Below are 17,686 nucleotides of genomic sequence, written 5' to 3'. Positions count from 1 at the left end.
TCCCCACACAAAGGACAGAGAAGAGACAGTCCCAGAGCAGCGGAGGGAACCATGCCCAAACCTCCAGCACTTATTACAAAGCCGAGGAGAAGGAATATACTCCTGGACAGAGCACCTGGCACCAGCAAGAATGACAGAGGATGGAAGGGTCCTACCATCAAAGGTGACCTTCACAACTCGAAGGGGTTGACGGCGACGACCACGAGGGGGACGACTAAACGAGTCTATCTGGAGGATAGAATGGCCCTGGGCATCAAGGATATGTCGAATATCGTCGTGGCAGTCTCGCAGATCTCGAACACTGGTCGCAACATGGGGCGGAAGGAGAATAGTGCCAACACTGGCGTTCAACTGAATTTTCTTTGAGACCCGAACAGGGATCTCGCCAAGGTAGGACAAGGCAGCCAAGTGGGAAGCTGCAACCTGAGAAGGAGCAGCAACGACACGTGTACCGAGACAAGTGGGGCTGAAAGTAACAGACACATCCACGGAATCAACGAGATGCCGATGGAGGGAGAAATCGTCAGGCGGCGCAGAATCAAGAGGGAGGAGATCAAAGTATTTGGCCCACGAACCAGGACCAAATAAGGCCTGATACACATCAGTACACGAAGGAAACGAGCGAGCGCGGCCGTGGTGCCGACGGCGTTGAAAACCCCCAGAGAGAGAGGGGTCAAAAGGAGCAGTAGTCACAACGAGAGACTTAGCCGCATTAGGGGACGAAGTGGTCACCACTGGGGGCATGAGGCTCGACCCAACCACAGAGGAGGGAGGGAAGCTGGGGGAAGAATTCAGGACGGACAAAGAAGAAGCAAGGACGGGGCCCAATGCAGCGGGGGCTACAGAGCCCGGTCTTCCAATACAGGCCAACTTGGGGGCTTGGTCGCTCACCCCATGAGCCTGAGAGGGTACAACAGAAACTTTTAACGACATAGAGACGTAGAGAAAGAAATTCATCCACGAATGTGCCCCCATACCTACCATGGAGCCACAATTAGAGGCAGGACACCCAACAGGAAGCTATTGCCGATCATGCCGGAGCCCCCTAAGGGTGCGTCGTAAGTATACGCCCCACAAACGCTACCTTCAGAACCGTCAGTCCGTCGAGATCGCGTTCAGCGATGAAAGGGGGATTGACAATAAAAGGTTCCCCTCGCTCGAGACGTCGGGTACTACAGTTCTACAGGTGCAAGAGTATGCCTCCTCAAGCACCTGGGCGTCAAAATAGAAGAAGTCCAAAGGAAGAACCAAAACAAGCAAAAGGTCGGCAGGAAAAGACAAGCAGATAGGAGAAGAGGGGGGAGAAAAACGAAACAAAAGGAAAAGGAAAAGCGATCCGGCACAATTAGAGAAGACAGCAGCAGGAGTGCAAGGCCATAAAAGGACAGAGGACTGTCCCACGGAGCATCACACTCCAGCAGCCGTCCACTAAGCCCCTCTCACGACGCCAACGGGCCGGATGGGGAGGGGGGGGTGAACACTAATGAGACAATTTTTATCTTTATTTTTTTTTTATTTCTTGTGCCTAGGCATGTTGCAGGCTATAATCACAAGAGCAGCCCATGGGTTAAAGCTGTCATAGTGGTCAAACAACCACGAGAGTGGGCTAACTAGGTTAAATTCATAAAAAGTCTTTTAAACAATAAAAGCTCTGTTATGGGTTCCATATTACCTGTTGTAACTACAAAAAAATGTCATTGTCCTTCTATATGAGGTTTCATGTCTTAATAGGCTCAATTTATATGAAAAACCTTTTAGAAACAGAATACTGACATGGTCTTTATATTGTATGAATCTTCATGTGTTTTATTAGAATTGATTTCTGTGAATAGGCTTTTAGACATACTGAACATTGATATGGTTTCTCTCCTGAATGAATGCTAATGTGTCTAATTAGATTTGATTTACTTGAAAATTCTTTTAGGCACTCAGAACAGTGAAATGGTTTCTCTCCTGTATGAATTCTAAAGTGCTTTATTAGATGATGTTTTTGTGAAAAATCTTTTAGACATACTGAACATTGATATGGTTTCTCTCCTGTATGAATCCTAATGTGCTTTGTTAGATTTGATTTAGAGATAAAGGCTTTTAGACATACTGAACATTGATATGGTTTCTCTCCTGTATGAATCCTAATGTGCTGTATTAGATGATGTCTCTGTGCATAATCTTTTAGACATACTGAACACAGATATGGTTTCTCTCCTAAATGAGCACTCATATTTAACTTTTAATACTTCTGAAAGTAGTTTTTAGATAAGAAAATAAATATTAAGGATTGTCATTAAATCTTTGTATGTTATTTGATGAGATATTTTGAGACAGTTTTTTGAACATTCATCACTGATGAGGTTTTTATTTTTGAAAAAAAAAGTTCCCACTGATGAGTATGAACAGTTATTTTAGTAAATATTTATATTAGTATAGTTTTATTACTAAAAATTAGTAAAGTCTAGTAGACAATGATTTTAAGTATTTTCTGCTGAATACATTATTGTTTGCTTTATAAATATTAGAGAAAAGTCTCAATAACATATGGTTTTTATTTTGCACGAGTTTTTGAATATTACTAAAGCAAATGTTATTAAAGATGCTAAATGCTTGAATTGTGGGATATGTAATTAATACAAGTTATTACCTTGCAGCCAGCATAGAGCAGCCATATTATGAAGTGTTACCTCTGCTGTCAAGTGATGGCACTGAATATCATATGAACTAATGAAAATTTCCCAATATCCTAGATATGAATATAAAGCAAATTATTAACATGTTAATTGTAAAAGTTAATGCAAAATTTGACAATATGTAAACCATTGATCTTATTGATTCCTGAACAGTATGAAAACATTGTGTCCATATTATAAAATATACTAGACTTAAAATATACTGTACAATATATCAAATGAATTACAGAGTGTAAAAGCTTACATATAAATGTAAGCTGTTCAACACATAACCCAACATCATCAAAATTTATGTCTGTGCATGAATTTGTAAATACATCAAACAAATCCAGTACCAAAATGTTTATTTTGAAATTTTCAAGAATGTACCATATGCCTTTGAATAACTTCCAAAGAAAACAAAGACTTTTTTATGGCACTGCAGGATGTTGTATTATATAGCAGCAGTACTAAGGTCTGTCTTATTATAAATAAAACTGCAGTGCTGTTGAATGTCTTATTATAAATATAACCACAGTAATGTGGGATATCTTATTATAAATATAACCACAGTAATGTGGGATATCTTATAATAAATATAACAACAGTAATGTGGAATGTCTTACTATAACCATAGCACTATGGGATGTCTAATTATAGATATACCCACAAATATGTCTTATTACATATATTACCTTATTTAGGTAGTCCTATGAACTTCAAGAGTAAATTACTTAAATCCATATTTATCATACGGTATACACAAGTTTTTTTAAGAATGCTCTTTCATATAATGAAAAAAAAGTGATTTTTTACAATGGAAAATTTTTATGAAAAATTTGATAAAAAAATAAAATTATATTGTAAAAATAACTCATTTAAATAACCTTGAAATGTTTTCTTTCAAAATAAAAATAATATAAACATACAGAACAATTACACTCAATGTATTATTAACAAATACAGAGATCAAATGCCAAGATACATCAAGAGTCCCTGGTAGTACGATTGGTTTTTGTACTACTTTACTCACAATCGGGAATTCCGGGTGGTACGAAAATGATTGGGCAAATTTCCTATCTTCTAATGCTCCTGTTTATCTAGCAGAAAGAAGCACCCAGGAGTTAGCTTGTTGTAGGGCTGTATCCTGTGGAGGATCAATAATTCAACCCTGGGCAGAATCTCGATATAAGCCTAACATGTACATATACACTGACTGCCTGTCCCCCAACACAATGAATTATCAACCATACAATAAATTTAATTTTAAATAAACATTCCTTTTGTTCCCATAGTGACATATAGCATGAGATACTGATAATACACTGTACACGTACAGGGCTTTAAACGAGTGTTACCATGGTGATAGTCCGTGAGATGCTGTTAATGCATGAACATTGCTTCAGATGAAGGTGTTAACAATGTGATAATGCAAGACATGACAATATTTAAAGGAGTCGAGTAAACATTAATCTACAGGATGCTCAGGCTGTGCATGTAATAATATATGGAAATGAGCTCAAGCAAAGTTTTACCCTTATACTGTAGTTGCAGTTTTACTGACATGGTAATGGCTTTCATGACACTGCTAATGACATTGTGTTTGCAGTATATCTGATACTGTGAGGTACTTCATAACACTGTTGAAACTATCATGTACACAGTATTTCTGACACTTCAGCTCTATTGCCACTGGGTGTTGGCACTAGAAGAGTTTCTTCTTCTTTCTTCTTCAGATCTTGGGAACTGCAAAGGAAAAGTTTGAGAGATCACCAGGTCTTAAATCAACAAATACAAAATACAGAATCTTTGACATTTAATACAAATTCCCAAAAGGAATAAATTTATGTTAGGTATGCCAATACTGTATTTCACTGTTTCTTTTGCCACAATCAAATACAAATAGGCAAAATAAAGTAGCCAGCAGACTATATATAACAAACATTAACCGAACATTGCAAATCTGTTTGTCCCATTCCAGATACCAAGAAATTTAAAGTGATTTTTAATTTTTTTTTTTTTTTTTTGGTGCACGAGATATTAACCCCTGCACTGTGGCACTGTATATAGCTGACATTTCCCTGGTGTGCAAGAAAAAAAAATCTTTCTAGCATTGGAAAATTGAGTTCCCTGATCATAGGATATTCATCATATGATTTTGGTTGTCGGAAATTTCAGACAACCCAAATACTAACCCCTAGCACAGTGAGATAGAAGTATTGTGTTAGGAAATCAAATTTACTAATACCCGTACTAATAATTCCTAGTGTAGGAACGCCATAAGTTTCCTACTATACATGGCTGCTGCTGCGTCAGCCGCCCCAAATCACATGGGGGACGACTTCTTTATTTGAATCTAATTAAACCCAGTCTAAACTCTGCTTTATTTGCATTGTAATTTAGATTGGAAATTGATTTATTTACCTAAAAAAAATTATACATCCATCCCAGGATGAATTCTCCACATACGTGACTAGCTGATTCCCAGTTGGTATAAAAGCCACGACATGTACACCAACCTCAATTAACCCTTAACCACTGGACTGCACCGAGAAAACTTGGTCGGTGGGAAACTGCGCGAACCGAGAAAACTCTTTTTGATTTTTTCATACCCAATCAAAATGTGTGCACGTTGGTTGTGTACGAAATAGACTCTTAGGATCTCCAGTGGGAGGCAGCCATCTTGGAAAAAAATCCCAGAATGCCCTAGGGCTGCTGGCTGGGTCAGTACTGCAACCAGTCCTCTTAAAAATACCGTCGCTTTTCGCTCGTATGCGCGCTATGGCCCAAAATGGACGTAATTTGAAGTGAAATCGGCTCACAAAAGTGATGTACTGTCCCATTTTCCGTTTGAGTCCTCCGGCTTACTCGGTTAGGTTCGGAGAGGAACCTTTCAATTAACGCTTTTCATGACGTTTTGAAACTTTAGCAGACTTTCCTGCAATCCTAACCTACCAGAGGACCCTTAACTTGCTATTTTGGAGAAAAAAAAAAGTTCAAAATTAATTTTAAATTTTTTTTCATTTTCAAATTAAGTCCATTTTCGGCCATACGGGTAAACAGCCAAATTCAGACGTAATTTGTAATAGGACAGGTTGAGTACTGAGTGAGCAACCATGGGTGGCGCATGTGCCTCTCTGGCTCCCAAACAGCTGTCCAATGCGGTGTTGAAAGATCGTGCTCTGTTGGTGAAATTCAAACATTATTGTTTGAAGAACACAAGGGTCATGATATTTGTGAAGCTAGGCGCAATAAGGACCTAACACAAAGGTCAGATGCAAGTGATACAGCACCTATGAGGACAATACTTTGAGCGTATCCAGTTGTAGCTCTGAGCGCCACCCTTGCCCACCTATGCCCTGGAAACACAAACCGAAACTGTCTCTATTTTCCGCTTGTAACAACTTGTAATAAAGTTGTTACATCTTGGCTTAACGTGTTTATGACGTATTAGAACGTCGTTACAACTTGCTATATTGGTTGTTATAACTGGTTAGGAGGTGTTAAAACTTGCTCGAACGTTGCACCAACGTCGTAGTTTCGGTGTGTGTTTGGTGGGTGCCTTCTTCAATTTATATAGATGATACATAAACGAATCGTTATCTGCATTCAGTGATAATGCATCTGATACAAGTAGCATATATGAACAGTGTTAGTGGGTTCCATGGTGGTGTTTTCCATTGATATTTTCAACAATAGCTGATTCTCTTCCAGACTGACTGACACTCTTTTAGGCTGGCTGAATCTCTTCCAGACTGCCTGAATCTCTTCCAAATTGACGAACACTCTTTGAGGGTAGCTGAATCTCTTCCTGTGTGGGCCCTTAACAAAGTGATCTTTTCAAGACAACCTTACAAATTGATCTTTTCCTATAATCTTCAATACTACCTTATGCTTTACAAGCTTGGCTACATACCACCTACAGATACTAAAGCCAAGGCTGTACGTGAGTGTCTTATTTGTAAGCATACAGAACGAAGAAACAGTAAGCGAAAATTTATCTGTACCTGGTGGTTATTACTCACTTCCTAAGTACTCAGTGTGTAATACAGTATGTTACTGTGTAAATAGTGTGTGAAACTGTTCATATTGAAATTTTAGTGAATTTTTAACAAGTAATATTGTGACAAACATTTATTGTGGACACATTACTGACACATGAATCACAGTTCCATGGAACATTATGAACGTTCTACTGTATACATATTGTAAAGGACACAAATATGCATCATGTACGATGAAAAAAACGCATTGGAAATACATAGAACAAATAATTGAAAATATATTTGTGGCAACACTCGGTGCTTGAATGGCCCACGCGACCGTGTCTTGGAGCTTCACACACAGGCGACCAGCCCCTGATGATGTCAGAGCGCACCTTGTCCATGTCTCCACACCCAAAGTGGAATTTGGTATTTATTTTTACATAGACATGTTCAGGGAAGGGAATTTATCATTTTACAAAGAAAAAGAATTTTTTGGGAACACTTGATTTTATGCGCACGGAGGGAATTTCACAATAAACGCGGCGCATCACAGTGGTTAACCACTGTGATACCGCCGTTAGAAACTCGCCTTTCGACAAACTAACACACTTCGTAGCAATCTAGTTCACACTGCTCCTCCTGCTTCTAATGCTGCTGGTGTCTACTCTATTTCCTGTTCATCTTGTCCTCTCCAATACTTTGGCGAAACTGGCCGTACACTGAATGACAGACTTAAAGAACACAAGAGAAGTGTTATGTCTGCAGACACTAACAATGCTCTCTTCTGCCATGTGAGGGATTCTAATCATCCCATTGATTGGTCTTCCTCCAAAATAATCTTTCCTGCCTCTACTCTACACAGACGCCGTCTTGTAGAATCGGCTCTTATTAACAATGTACCCAACATGAACTTGAGTCCTGGCTTTGTTGCTGTGGACTCTTCCCTTTCACAGTATATACTCAAATGCTCTAATCTTTCTAACAAACGTGACTTAACATAAGCTTTCCCCCTTCCATTTTTTTCTTTCTCTTTCCCTTTCTTTCTCTCTTCTCCCTTTTTCTGTTCATTGTCTTCTACGCTCCCTTGCTATCCTCTTCTTTTTCCTATTACTATCTCCTTCGGTGGTTATAATAGGAGCTGCCTCGTATGGGCCAATAGGCCTGCTGCAGTTCTCATTACTACTATCCCCTACACCTGACTTTCCTCCTCAGCTCTCTCTTGCCTATTTAATGCCTGTCCCTACCTGTCCTCATCACAATCGACTTGAGAATGGTCCAGGACGGACCGAAACGTCGTCGTCCCTTCAATTTCTAGTGTGTGGTCTGGTCAACATTCACCCCTTTTATTATATAATATCACAATACACACTATTGAATAATATTACTGCAAAATAACTAAGAAAAAATCAATCAGAAACATTGAAATAATTAGGTGATAATATCTTTGTGGCAACTCCCACCTGTTAGCTCAGGTGACGCTGACCGACTCTGAAGACCACTCTGTGAACGCCCACTTTTTGCCAGACTTCCTCAGTCTATTACGCCCAAAATATGTTTCCTACGATTTTTTTTTCCCCATGCTCAGGGAACACTAACATTTTTATAAGAAGAAAAAAAAATTGAATTTTTTTTCTTACGCACAGGGGTGTAAATCTCCTCAGGACCCCTTAGCAGCTTTAGGGTTAATGATTAATTGAGCCTTGACAAAAAGATACTGTACAACACAGTATAATGTACACTGTGTAAATATAGAAATGATTTTCAATTGTACAAGTGCATTACAGCTCTTAGTCAACTTTTTTTTATTAAAGTGTAGTGTGTTATTCTCATGTGAATTAGTAGTAAGCCTAGCTGTTGTGTGAAGTGAATGCCTGAAAAGTATCCACTCAATTTAACGGCCTATATGGGGCTGTACCCTCGTCGTTATTTCCGGAGCTCCGGTATTTCCGAAGTTAAGTCTGGTTGGGTAATTTTTCAAGTAACATTCAGGTAGGATATATTTTATACTGTATAACTAAAATTAAATAAAGTTTTTTCAAGTAACATTCAAGTAGGATATATTTTGTACTGTATAACTAAAATTAAATAAAGTTTATTGTGTAATTGTGTTACAATTTTGTACCACACCGACGATTAAGCCAGCTGTTGGCTGCTGCATGGATGATGTGTGAACCGCTCTGATCAAGTAGTGGGAAAAAAATTGGTTCATTCCTTTACATTGCAAAATATTTCATGTATTAATCAGTGATTGTTAATATTTTCTCAATAAAATTTTAGAGATGTGTTTTGTTTTACCCTGTACAGTGCAGGTAATGTATTTTTAATGTTACGACACAGGCTGTGGCAGCCTGGCCACACAATGGTGTTCGAGCCTTGTCATTAACTTAGAGCTAGCCAAGACAAAATCTTTTGAGCTCACCTTTTCTCTGCTAATGATAAAATATACATTTGCAGAGACTAATATGTAGCTTTTGTTGAAAAAAAAAAAAAAGTTGCAATACTATAATAAAATTGGTAAATTGACTTGCAGTACTTTTAACCACTTAACTGCGCAAAACGAGTATTCTCGGTCGGTGGGAACTGCGCCAACCGAGAAAACTCTCTTTGATTTTTTCATACCCATTCTGAATGTGTGCAAGGTTGGTTGTGTACAAAATGAACTCTTAGGACCTCCAGTAAGAGGCAGCCATCTTGGAAAAAAATTTCCGAGAATGCCCTAGGACTGCTGTCTGGGTTAGTACTGAATGAGCAACCATGGGTGGCGCACATGCCTCTGGCTCTCAAACAGCTGTCCGACTCGGTGTTGAAAGATCGCACTCTGTCGGTGAAATTCAAACATTATTGTTTGAAGAACATAAGGGTCATAATATTGGTGAAGCTAGGCGTAATAAGGACCTAACACAAAGATCTGCAACACCCAGGCTTGCTCACATAGAGGCCTTTCAGCAACACAGACTAAAGAATTTGCCACCAGGTGGAAAGCGTGCAATAGGCCAACGTGCATGCCTAGTATGTAAAACAACAAAACGGAGAGAACAGAAATGTAAAATGGTGCAAACATGGTGTGAAGGGTGTGCAGTTGCATTGTGTGCTGTCGACTGCTTCAACGAGAAGTGACACGCAATGTGGGAAATCATTCATATTTGCAAACATACAAGGCTTGAAACCAAAATCAAGAAATAAAGTTAAGTTCATAAATGGCCTCCTAATAGAATCAAACTCAATATTTGGTGCATTTACAGAAACCCAAACAAAAGACCACATGGATAGTGAAATCTGGATTCCGAATTATAATCTATATAGATGTGACAGAGTAATTAGGTCAAGTGGAGGAGTAGGTCTGTATATTAAAGAGGAGCTGGCATGCACAGAGCTCCTGAACTCGTCCAATGAGGTGGTAGAGGTACTTGGAAACAAGGTAGAAAATATGAATCTACTTATTATTTTAATATACAAACCATCAGATGCAACAGTTGAGGAATTCACTGAACAGATCCACAAAATAGAGAATATCCTTGATAACCTAGCAAACCCAGTACCAGATATCATCTTCCTCGGAGACTTCAATCTACCCAGTTTAAAATGGAGAATAGTAAACAATAACATTATAGCAGGAAATCAACCTGGAAATAACCAACCACAGGTCAGAGAACTACTGAGATTCTGTGACAAATTCTTGCTCAGTCAGCAAGAACGGGAACGTTCAGTCAACTAGGAACGAAAACACGCTGGACCTGATATTCACGAAAAATGAGGAGCTAATCAGAGACATTACTGTCTCAGACACAACGTACTCGGACCACAAGCTCATTGAAGTGCAAACTAACATTAATAACGGTAGTAGGCTGAAGAGAAAAACAAGCAAGAAGGGTTATTCAATAAATTCAATTTTAATAATAAGAGGATAGACTGGGAGAAAATAAACAGGGAACTTACAAACATTCAATGGGAAAATGTTCTAAGAAATATAAATCCTACACAAGGAATAGAAAAACTGACTTCTGAAGCATATGAAGTCTGTCTGAAACATGTTCCTTTGAGGAAAGCCAGAAAGAGGTCAAATGTAGAAAGAGAACGCAGACGACATTACAAAAGAAGGAAGAAATTAACGGAAATGCTTAAGCAGACACAACTCTCCATACAAAGAAGAAATAATTTAAACAGGGAGATTGAAGAAATCGAACGGAGACTGAAGCATTCCTATCAGACTGAAAAAAGGCAACTAGAACAGAAAGCATTTCAAGAAATAAAGAAAAGCTCAAAATATTTCTTCACATATGCTAAATCAAAAGCGAAAACCACTGCCAGTATTGGACCTATTCCTATTAGTGAAGGTTCATACACTGAGAATGACAAAGAAATTAGTGAAATCCTAAAAATGCAGTATGAGGACATGTTTAGCACTCCGATACTCAGCATGAAAGTGGAAAATTCGGACAATTTATTTATGAATGATACTCAAACACCTGTAAATATAACTGATATCAACACGAGTGTGGCAGATTTTGAAAGAGAAATTGACAATATGCCCATGCACTCAGCCCTGGGTCCAGACTCATGGAATTCAATATTTATAAAGAAATGCAAAGTGCCAGTAGCACAGGCACTCAGTATAGTGTGGAGGAAGAGCTTGGACACAGGGGAGATACCAGATGCGCTTAAAGCAACAGACATTGCCCCTCTACACAAGGGTGGTAGCAAAGCATTGGCAAAGAGTTATAGACCATTTGCACTAACGTCCCACATAATAAAAGTATTTGAGTGATCAGGAGTCAGGCAGGTCACTAGATTCATGGAAACCAATGACCTCCACAATCCAGGCCAACATGGATTTAGAGCAGGAAGATCATGCCTCTCACAGCTACTTGATCACTATGACAAAATCACTGAGGCATTAGAAGAAAAACATAATGCAGATGTCGTATGCACAGATTTTGCAAAGGCATTCGAAAAATGTGACCATGGAGTGATTGCACACAAAATGAGGTCAATGGGTATAACTGGTAAAGTAGGACGCTGGATACTCAATTTCCTGTCGAACAGAACACAAAGAGTAACAGTCAATCAAGTAAAATTGAGTCCGAGTGCAGTTAAAAGCTCTGTACCTCAAGGTACAGTCCTTGCACCACTGCTGTTCCTTATTCTCATATCAGATATAGACAAAAACACAAGTGACAGCTTCGTGTCATCCTTTGCAGATGATACAAAAATCAGCATGAAAATTACCTCTGCTGAAGACATTGATAAACTACAAACAGATATTAAAAAAGTTTTTGACTGGGCAGCAGAAAATAACATGATGTTTAACGGTGATAAATTCCAGGTACGGCAAAAATGAGGATCTTAATCATAATACAGGGTACAAAACACAATCGAATCTGCCCATAGTAGGAAAACAGGATGTCAAGGATTTGGGAATAATGATGTCAGATGACCTAACGTTTAGGGAGCATAACCAAGCAAGTATTGCGTCAGCCAGAAAAATGATAGGATGCATTACGAGAACCTTCAAGTCTAGAGATCCCATCACAATGGTTGTGCTCTTCAAATCACTTGTGTTGTCCCGTCTTGAGTACTGCTCAGTACTCACTTTCCCCTTCAGAGATGGAGAGATTGCTGAAATAGAGGGAATACAGAGAACATATATGGCACGCATAGACGAGATAAAGCACCTAAATTATTGGGATCATCTCAAAGCTCTCCAAATGTACTCACTAGAAAGGAGACAAGAGAGATACCAAATAATATACACATGGAAAATACTAGAGGGATGGGTCCCAAATCTGCACAGTAAAATAACAACGTACTGGAGTGAATGACATGGAAGAAAATGCAGAATAGAACCAGTGAAGAGCAGAGGTGCCATGGGCACAAACAGAGAACACTGTATGAACATCAGAGGTCCATGGTTGCTCAATGTCCTACCAGCAAGCATCAGAAATATTGCAGGAACAACCGTGGACATCTTCAAGAGGAAACTAGATTGTTTCCTTCAAGGAGTGCCGGACCAACCAGGCTGTGGTGGGTATGTGGGCCTGCGGGCCGCTCCAAGCAACAGCCTGGTGGACCAAACTCACACAAGTCAAGTCTGGCCTCGAGCCGGGCTTAAGGAGTAGAACAACTCCCAGAACCCCATCAACCAGGTATCAACCAGGACTACCACTCACTCCAAGATTTCTAAATGTGCAATAATAGTGCAAAAACCTGTACATAGTGCGTGCTAGTGTGTATATATAAAATAATGAACATTGTGATTACATAATATAATGACGTAATGGAAAACATTTGTGTGCGCATGTGTATACTCGATGTATGCAACATTTATTGAAAATAACTGTGAAGTAACATTATGTGCAACACAATTAGTGACTAATATTGCAAAGAATACAGGCCGAGACACTGTAAATAATGACGCGAAAATAAATTCGTGGCAACTCTGGCTGCTTGAATACCGCGTGCGACGCCTCTGGGATGCACCATGCATGAGCGAACATGCAAACTGTGACGTCATCACCCATCTTGTCGGCTCAATTACGTCGCCGGTAAGTACAATTGATTTTATTTTTTATTTTTCCCATGATCAGGGAACACGACTTAACAGGTTAGGAAGATTTTTTTTTTTTATGCGCCTGTGGGTGTCAAATGGTATATAGATAGCCATGCGCCATTTAAGGGTTAATACTGTTCAGTACAGTTTTATATTGTTTATATTGTATACAGGATACATACAGTATGTACTGTACACTTATTTTTCAGGCATTCACTTCACACAACAGCTAGGCTTACTACTAATTCACACGAGTTCTAATTCTACTTCACAATTGAAAATTATTTCTACAGTATATTTACACTGCACAGTATCTTTTTGTCGAGGCATAACCCTTAAGCTGCTAGGGGATCCTGAGGAGATTTATACCCCTGTGCGCAAGAAAAAAAAATTCTAAAAAATTATTTTGTCTTCTTAAAATGTTAATTTGTGTTCCCTGAGCACAGGAAAAAAAAATCGTAGGCAACATATTTTGGGAGCAATAGACCGAGGAAGTCTGGCAAAAAGTGGGTGTTGACAGAGCGGTCGTCAGAGCTGGTCAGCGTCACCCGAGCTGACAGGTGGGAGTTGCCACAAAGATATTATCGCCTAATTATTTCAATGTCTCTGATTGATTTTTCTTATTTTTTTTTCAGTAATATTATTCAATAGTGTGTATTGTGATATATTTATATAATAAAAGGGGGTGAATAAACGCTATACTCAAAAGTATGGTGTGCATATTAGTGATTCAATTATTATGTTCATAAAACAATAAACAAATAGTTTTGATGTTATTACACTCTATACACAGGTTATATATAAGTATCTGCATGTTTTGTTCACCATAACAAACCACTAAGTTGGTATCGAGAGTCAAAAAGCAACGAGGAGTGACCGCCACACACCAGCCAGCCATTCGTTGCCACTCCCTCACGAACGCCTCACTCCCCCACTTTCTCCTCCCACCATCCTGTTATATATTTTATTCACAATATACAGACATTATAAGTACTGTAACCCCGCGATTATCTGGGAATCGAACATCCGAAAAACGCCCTTATACGGCCAAAATCGTGAACGGATAAAGTTATCACAATATCCGGCCAAAATAGCCACAGGGACCGGATTAAAGCATGTTTTCTGCAGAAATTACACTATCCGGTATATAAAAACATGAGGCGGGCCATACGGTATTAATCCCGTCTGCCCGAGACTCGAGGCGCATGGTGTAGGTGGGGGTGGGGTGGGTGGGGTGGGGGTGGGGTGGGTGGGTGGTGTCGGGAGAGAGGGGAGCGTTGGGACCACCTGGGGGGATTAGGGGGGGATGGGGAGTGGCCTATACACTACAGTACAGTACTATCAATTTTAGAACAATTCATCATAGCCAAAATCAAAAGAAATACTAGTAATTATGTAATAAAAAATTCCATACAAGTTTCCTAAAAACAATTTGCACAGGCTGAAGTTTCCTTCAAAAATATATTTTTTTTTCCTCCTGGCGGCCTACGTAACGTGCCTCCTTCCTGCCACGAGTGGACCCGTCCAGGCCCGGTCAAGCCATGTGCTCTCTACCCTCGTGTTACACCACAGTGCCGCGCCATTAGTGAAATATTTTTTTAAATAACTTTTTTATTTTCATAGTAACTTTGAACATTTTTGGCCAAGACTATGTCTGGTAGCAGCATGAATCGTTCTGGAGGTGGAAAGAGGAAGAAGGTTGTCCTAACACTTAAGGACAAGCTACGTGTTATACAACTTTGTGAACATGGCCGGTCGACCTCAAGTGTTGCCAAGGAATATAATATAGGCACTAGTACTGTTTCTGATATAAGGAAACAAAAAGAGAAACTTATGCAATTCATTTCAATGTGTGAAAGTGAAGGTGCAAGCACTAGCAGAGGTTTTGTTAGAAAAACTATGAAAACTTCGACGCATGTGCAGTTGGATGAGGCTGTGTACAAGTGGTTTGCTCAGCACCGCACAGTTGGCGTGACAATTCGCGGCCCAGAAATACAAAATGCTGCAAGCAGGTTTGCTGCAAGCCTTGGAATAAAGAATTTCGAAGCGAGTGAAGGGTGGGTTACAAGGTTCAAGGGTAGGCACAATATTGTGAAGAGGAAAATTGTCGGTGAAAAACTGAGTGCAGATGAAAGCAGTGTAGAACCATTTAAACGTAAATTACGAGAATATATTGTGGCAAATAATATTTATTCGTATCAAATTTATAATGCAGATGAAACTGGGTTGTATTGGAGGAGTTTACCAGAAAAAACTCTAGCAATGAGGAGTGAGGGTTGTGTGCCAGGACGTAAGGTTTGCAAGGACAGGCTCTCAGCCATGATGTGTGCGAATGCCGACGGCACAGACAGAATCACGTGTGCAATTGTTGGCAAATCTAAGAAACCAAGAGCCTTGCAACATTGCATGGACAGACTGCCAGTGAAATATTATGACTCAAAAAATGCATGGTTTACACAGGAGATCTTTCTTTCCTGGTTTCATGACGTGTTCTGCAGGGAAGTTCGTGCCTATCAAATTAAGAAACTCAAAATAAGGCCAAGCGAAGTTCGGGCTTTACTGTTGCTTGATAATGCACCTGCCCACCCCAGAATTGACACGTTAACCTCACATGATGGCAAGATAACGTGTATGGCACTTCCTCCTAACACAACCTCTCTCATTCAGCCTATGGATCAGGGAGTTATCTGTGCTACGAAGAGGTTGTACACCAAAAAAATGCTAAACGAAGTTTTGGTGGTTTTGCCTCTTCCGGAAGATATTGAACTCGGTGTGGATAACAGGTCTAAAAAAAACCTTCAGAATTTGAAGAACTATACAATCAAGGAAGCCATCTATAACTGGGCCAAGGTATGGAGTGTAGTAAAGGAATCGACTTTGAAAAATTCCTGGAAAAAACTCCTCACGTCTACGGTCAGAAATGATGAAGAAATGGATTTTGAAGGATTTACAGATGAAATCCATGGAATGTTTAGAAATGCCGGCGAAAACTTAGAAAGACAGGATGTGGTTGATTGGCTTGAACAAGATGCCAATGATCCAGGATATGGTGTGATGAGTGAAGACGAGATTCTACAGTCTGTTACTGGTGAGGTGGACGAAGAGGATGAAGAAGGCAGTGAAGAACCAACACCAATGACCACGAAATACAGTACACTCATGACGTATGTTGATGGATTAATAAATTTTTCATCAAATTGTGCTCATCCAGAGGTTGGAAACATGTATCCGTACCTTAGGCGAACAAAAGAGCTGATCATACCAGTGAACACAGAAGGCAAGCAACACTTGATTCATATATGGTACGAAAATCAAACCAAGCGCCTTCAACAAGTGAGGCGGCACGCGCAACCCAAGCGCCTTCAACAAGTGAGGCTGCACGCGCAACCCAAGAGCCTTCAACAAGTGAGGCGGCACACGCAACCCAAGTGCCTTCAACCAGTGAGGCATCCTCAGCAGACAGTGAGAACTAACTTTGCCTAATGAACTGTACAGTGATTTTAAGTGTTAATTTTAGTGTTGTGTTACTATAAGTTACGTAAATTGTCAAGAATTTTTAACTTCAAGATGAGTCATCAATCAAGAAGACGAACAACAAAAAGGTAAGTTGAGGTTTCTAGTTGAATATTTAATAATTATATGTGGCATGTCTATTCAAATTATGTTATTTGTAGTATAAAATAGTTGGAAATGGTTAGTTTTGGACTCGTAGGTGAAAAAGTACCATTATCCGAAAAACGTGCTAATCCGGCTGGGGGTCCTTCCCATATAGTCCGGATGATCGAGTGGAGACAGTATCTACATGTTTTGTTCACCACAACTGTACAACTAAGCTGATATAGTTAGTTCAGGCAATAAGAGTCGTCGCTACACACAGTCAGCTGGCGCCTTCCTCACTCATTCAAGGTCACACGCACTAAACTTTCTCTTCAACAACACTGTTTGCAGTGTTATTACACTAAACAGTATACACATATTATATATAAATAACAACATGTTGTATGCACCATAACTGTACACCTAAGTTTGTAGGGTGCCCAAAGAGCATAGTGGCCACCCTCTACATAGCCAGGCAAATCATGCAGACGAGGTCGTCACCGTCACCCAAATGGCTCCTCCCAACATAATCCTTTTGCTGTTATTACACTAATACACACACATTATATGTAAGTATCTACATTTGTGTTCACCATAGAGAACCACTGAGCTGGTATGGTGAGTAAGTAATTATCAAAAAGAAGGCACTAAACCGGGAAGGTTATGTAGCACCATCAAATGTACGGGATAATCAGAGGGCGCTAAATATCACCAAGGATGACAATACGAGAACAGAAACGCATAAGGCAAACGATATCAAAAGTATCTGAGTCACCAAAAATACTATCAAGAGACAAGCGACCTTGGGGGACGGTCGGAAAACAAGACACACGCTCGTCCCGGAAGTCAGGACATTCAACAAGGATATGCACGACCGTAAGAGGGACAATGCA

The 17,686-nt window shown here is 39.7% G+C and overlaps 1 protein-coding gene and 1 long non-coding RNA gene across 2 annotated transcripts in view; one reads left to right on the top strand and one right to left on the bottom strand.

The window, feature by feature from the left end:
- Positions 1-1,492: 1,492 nt before the first annotated feature.
- The window catches only part of LOC123771432 (uncharacterized), a 78,916-nt gene continuing 62,722 nt past the window's right edge, over positions 1,493-17,686 (bottom strand). The window contains exon 2 of the long non-coding RNA XR_006774481.2: positions 1,493-4,409. This is a non-coding gene — a long non-coding RNA (uncharacterized lncRNA). The remainder of the gene's footprint in view (positions 4,410-17,686) is intronic.
- On the top strand, positions 14,736-16,679 carry LOC138361076 (tigger transposable element-derived protein 7-like). The gene has a single exon (XM_069320545.1). It carries the CDS (start codon positions 14,847-14,849, stop codon positions 16,677-16,679), a length of 1,833 nt encoding a protein of 610 aa, XP_069176646.1. The 5' UTR covers positions 14,736-14,846.

The sequence above is a fragment of the Procambarus clarkii genome, unplaced genomic scaffold, assembly GCF_040958095.1.
Source record: "Procambarus clarkii isolate CNS0578487 unplaced genomic scaffold, FALCON_Pclarkii_2.0 HiC_scaffold_173, whole genome shotgun sequence".
In the NCBI taxonomy this organism is placed as follows: Eukaryota; Metazoa; Arthropoda; class Malacostraca; order Decapoda; family Cambaridae; genus Procambarus; species Procambarus clarkii.
The sequence above is the reverse complement of the archived record's forward strand: the minus strand, read 5'-3'. Positions and strand labels throughout refer to the sequence as shown.

Bases quoted from the DNA above. Each gene is read 5' to 3' on its own strand.
- LOC138361076 (XM_069320545.1), top strand. From the start codon at position 14,847: ATGTCTGGTAGCAGCATGAATCGTTCTGGAGGTGGAAAGAGGAAGAAG.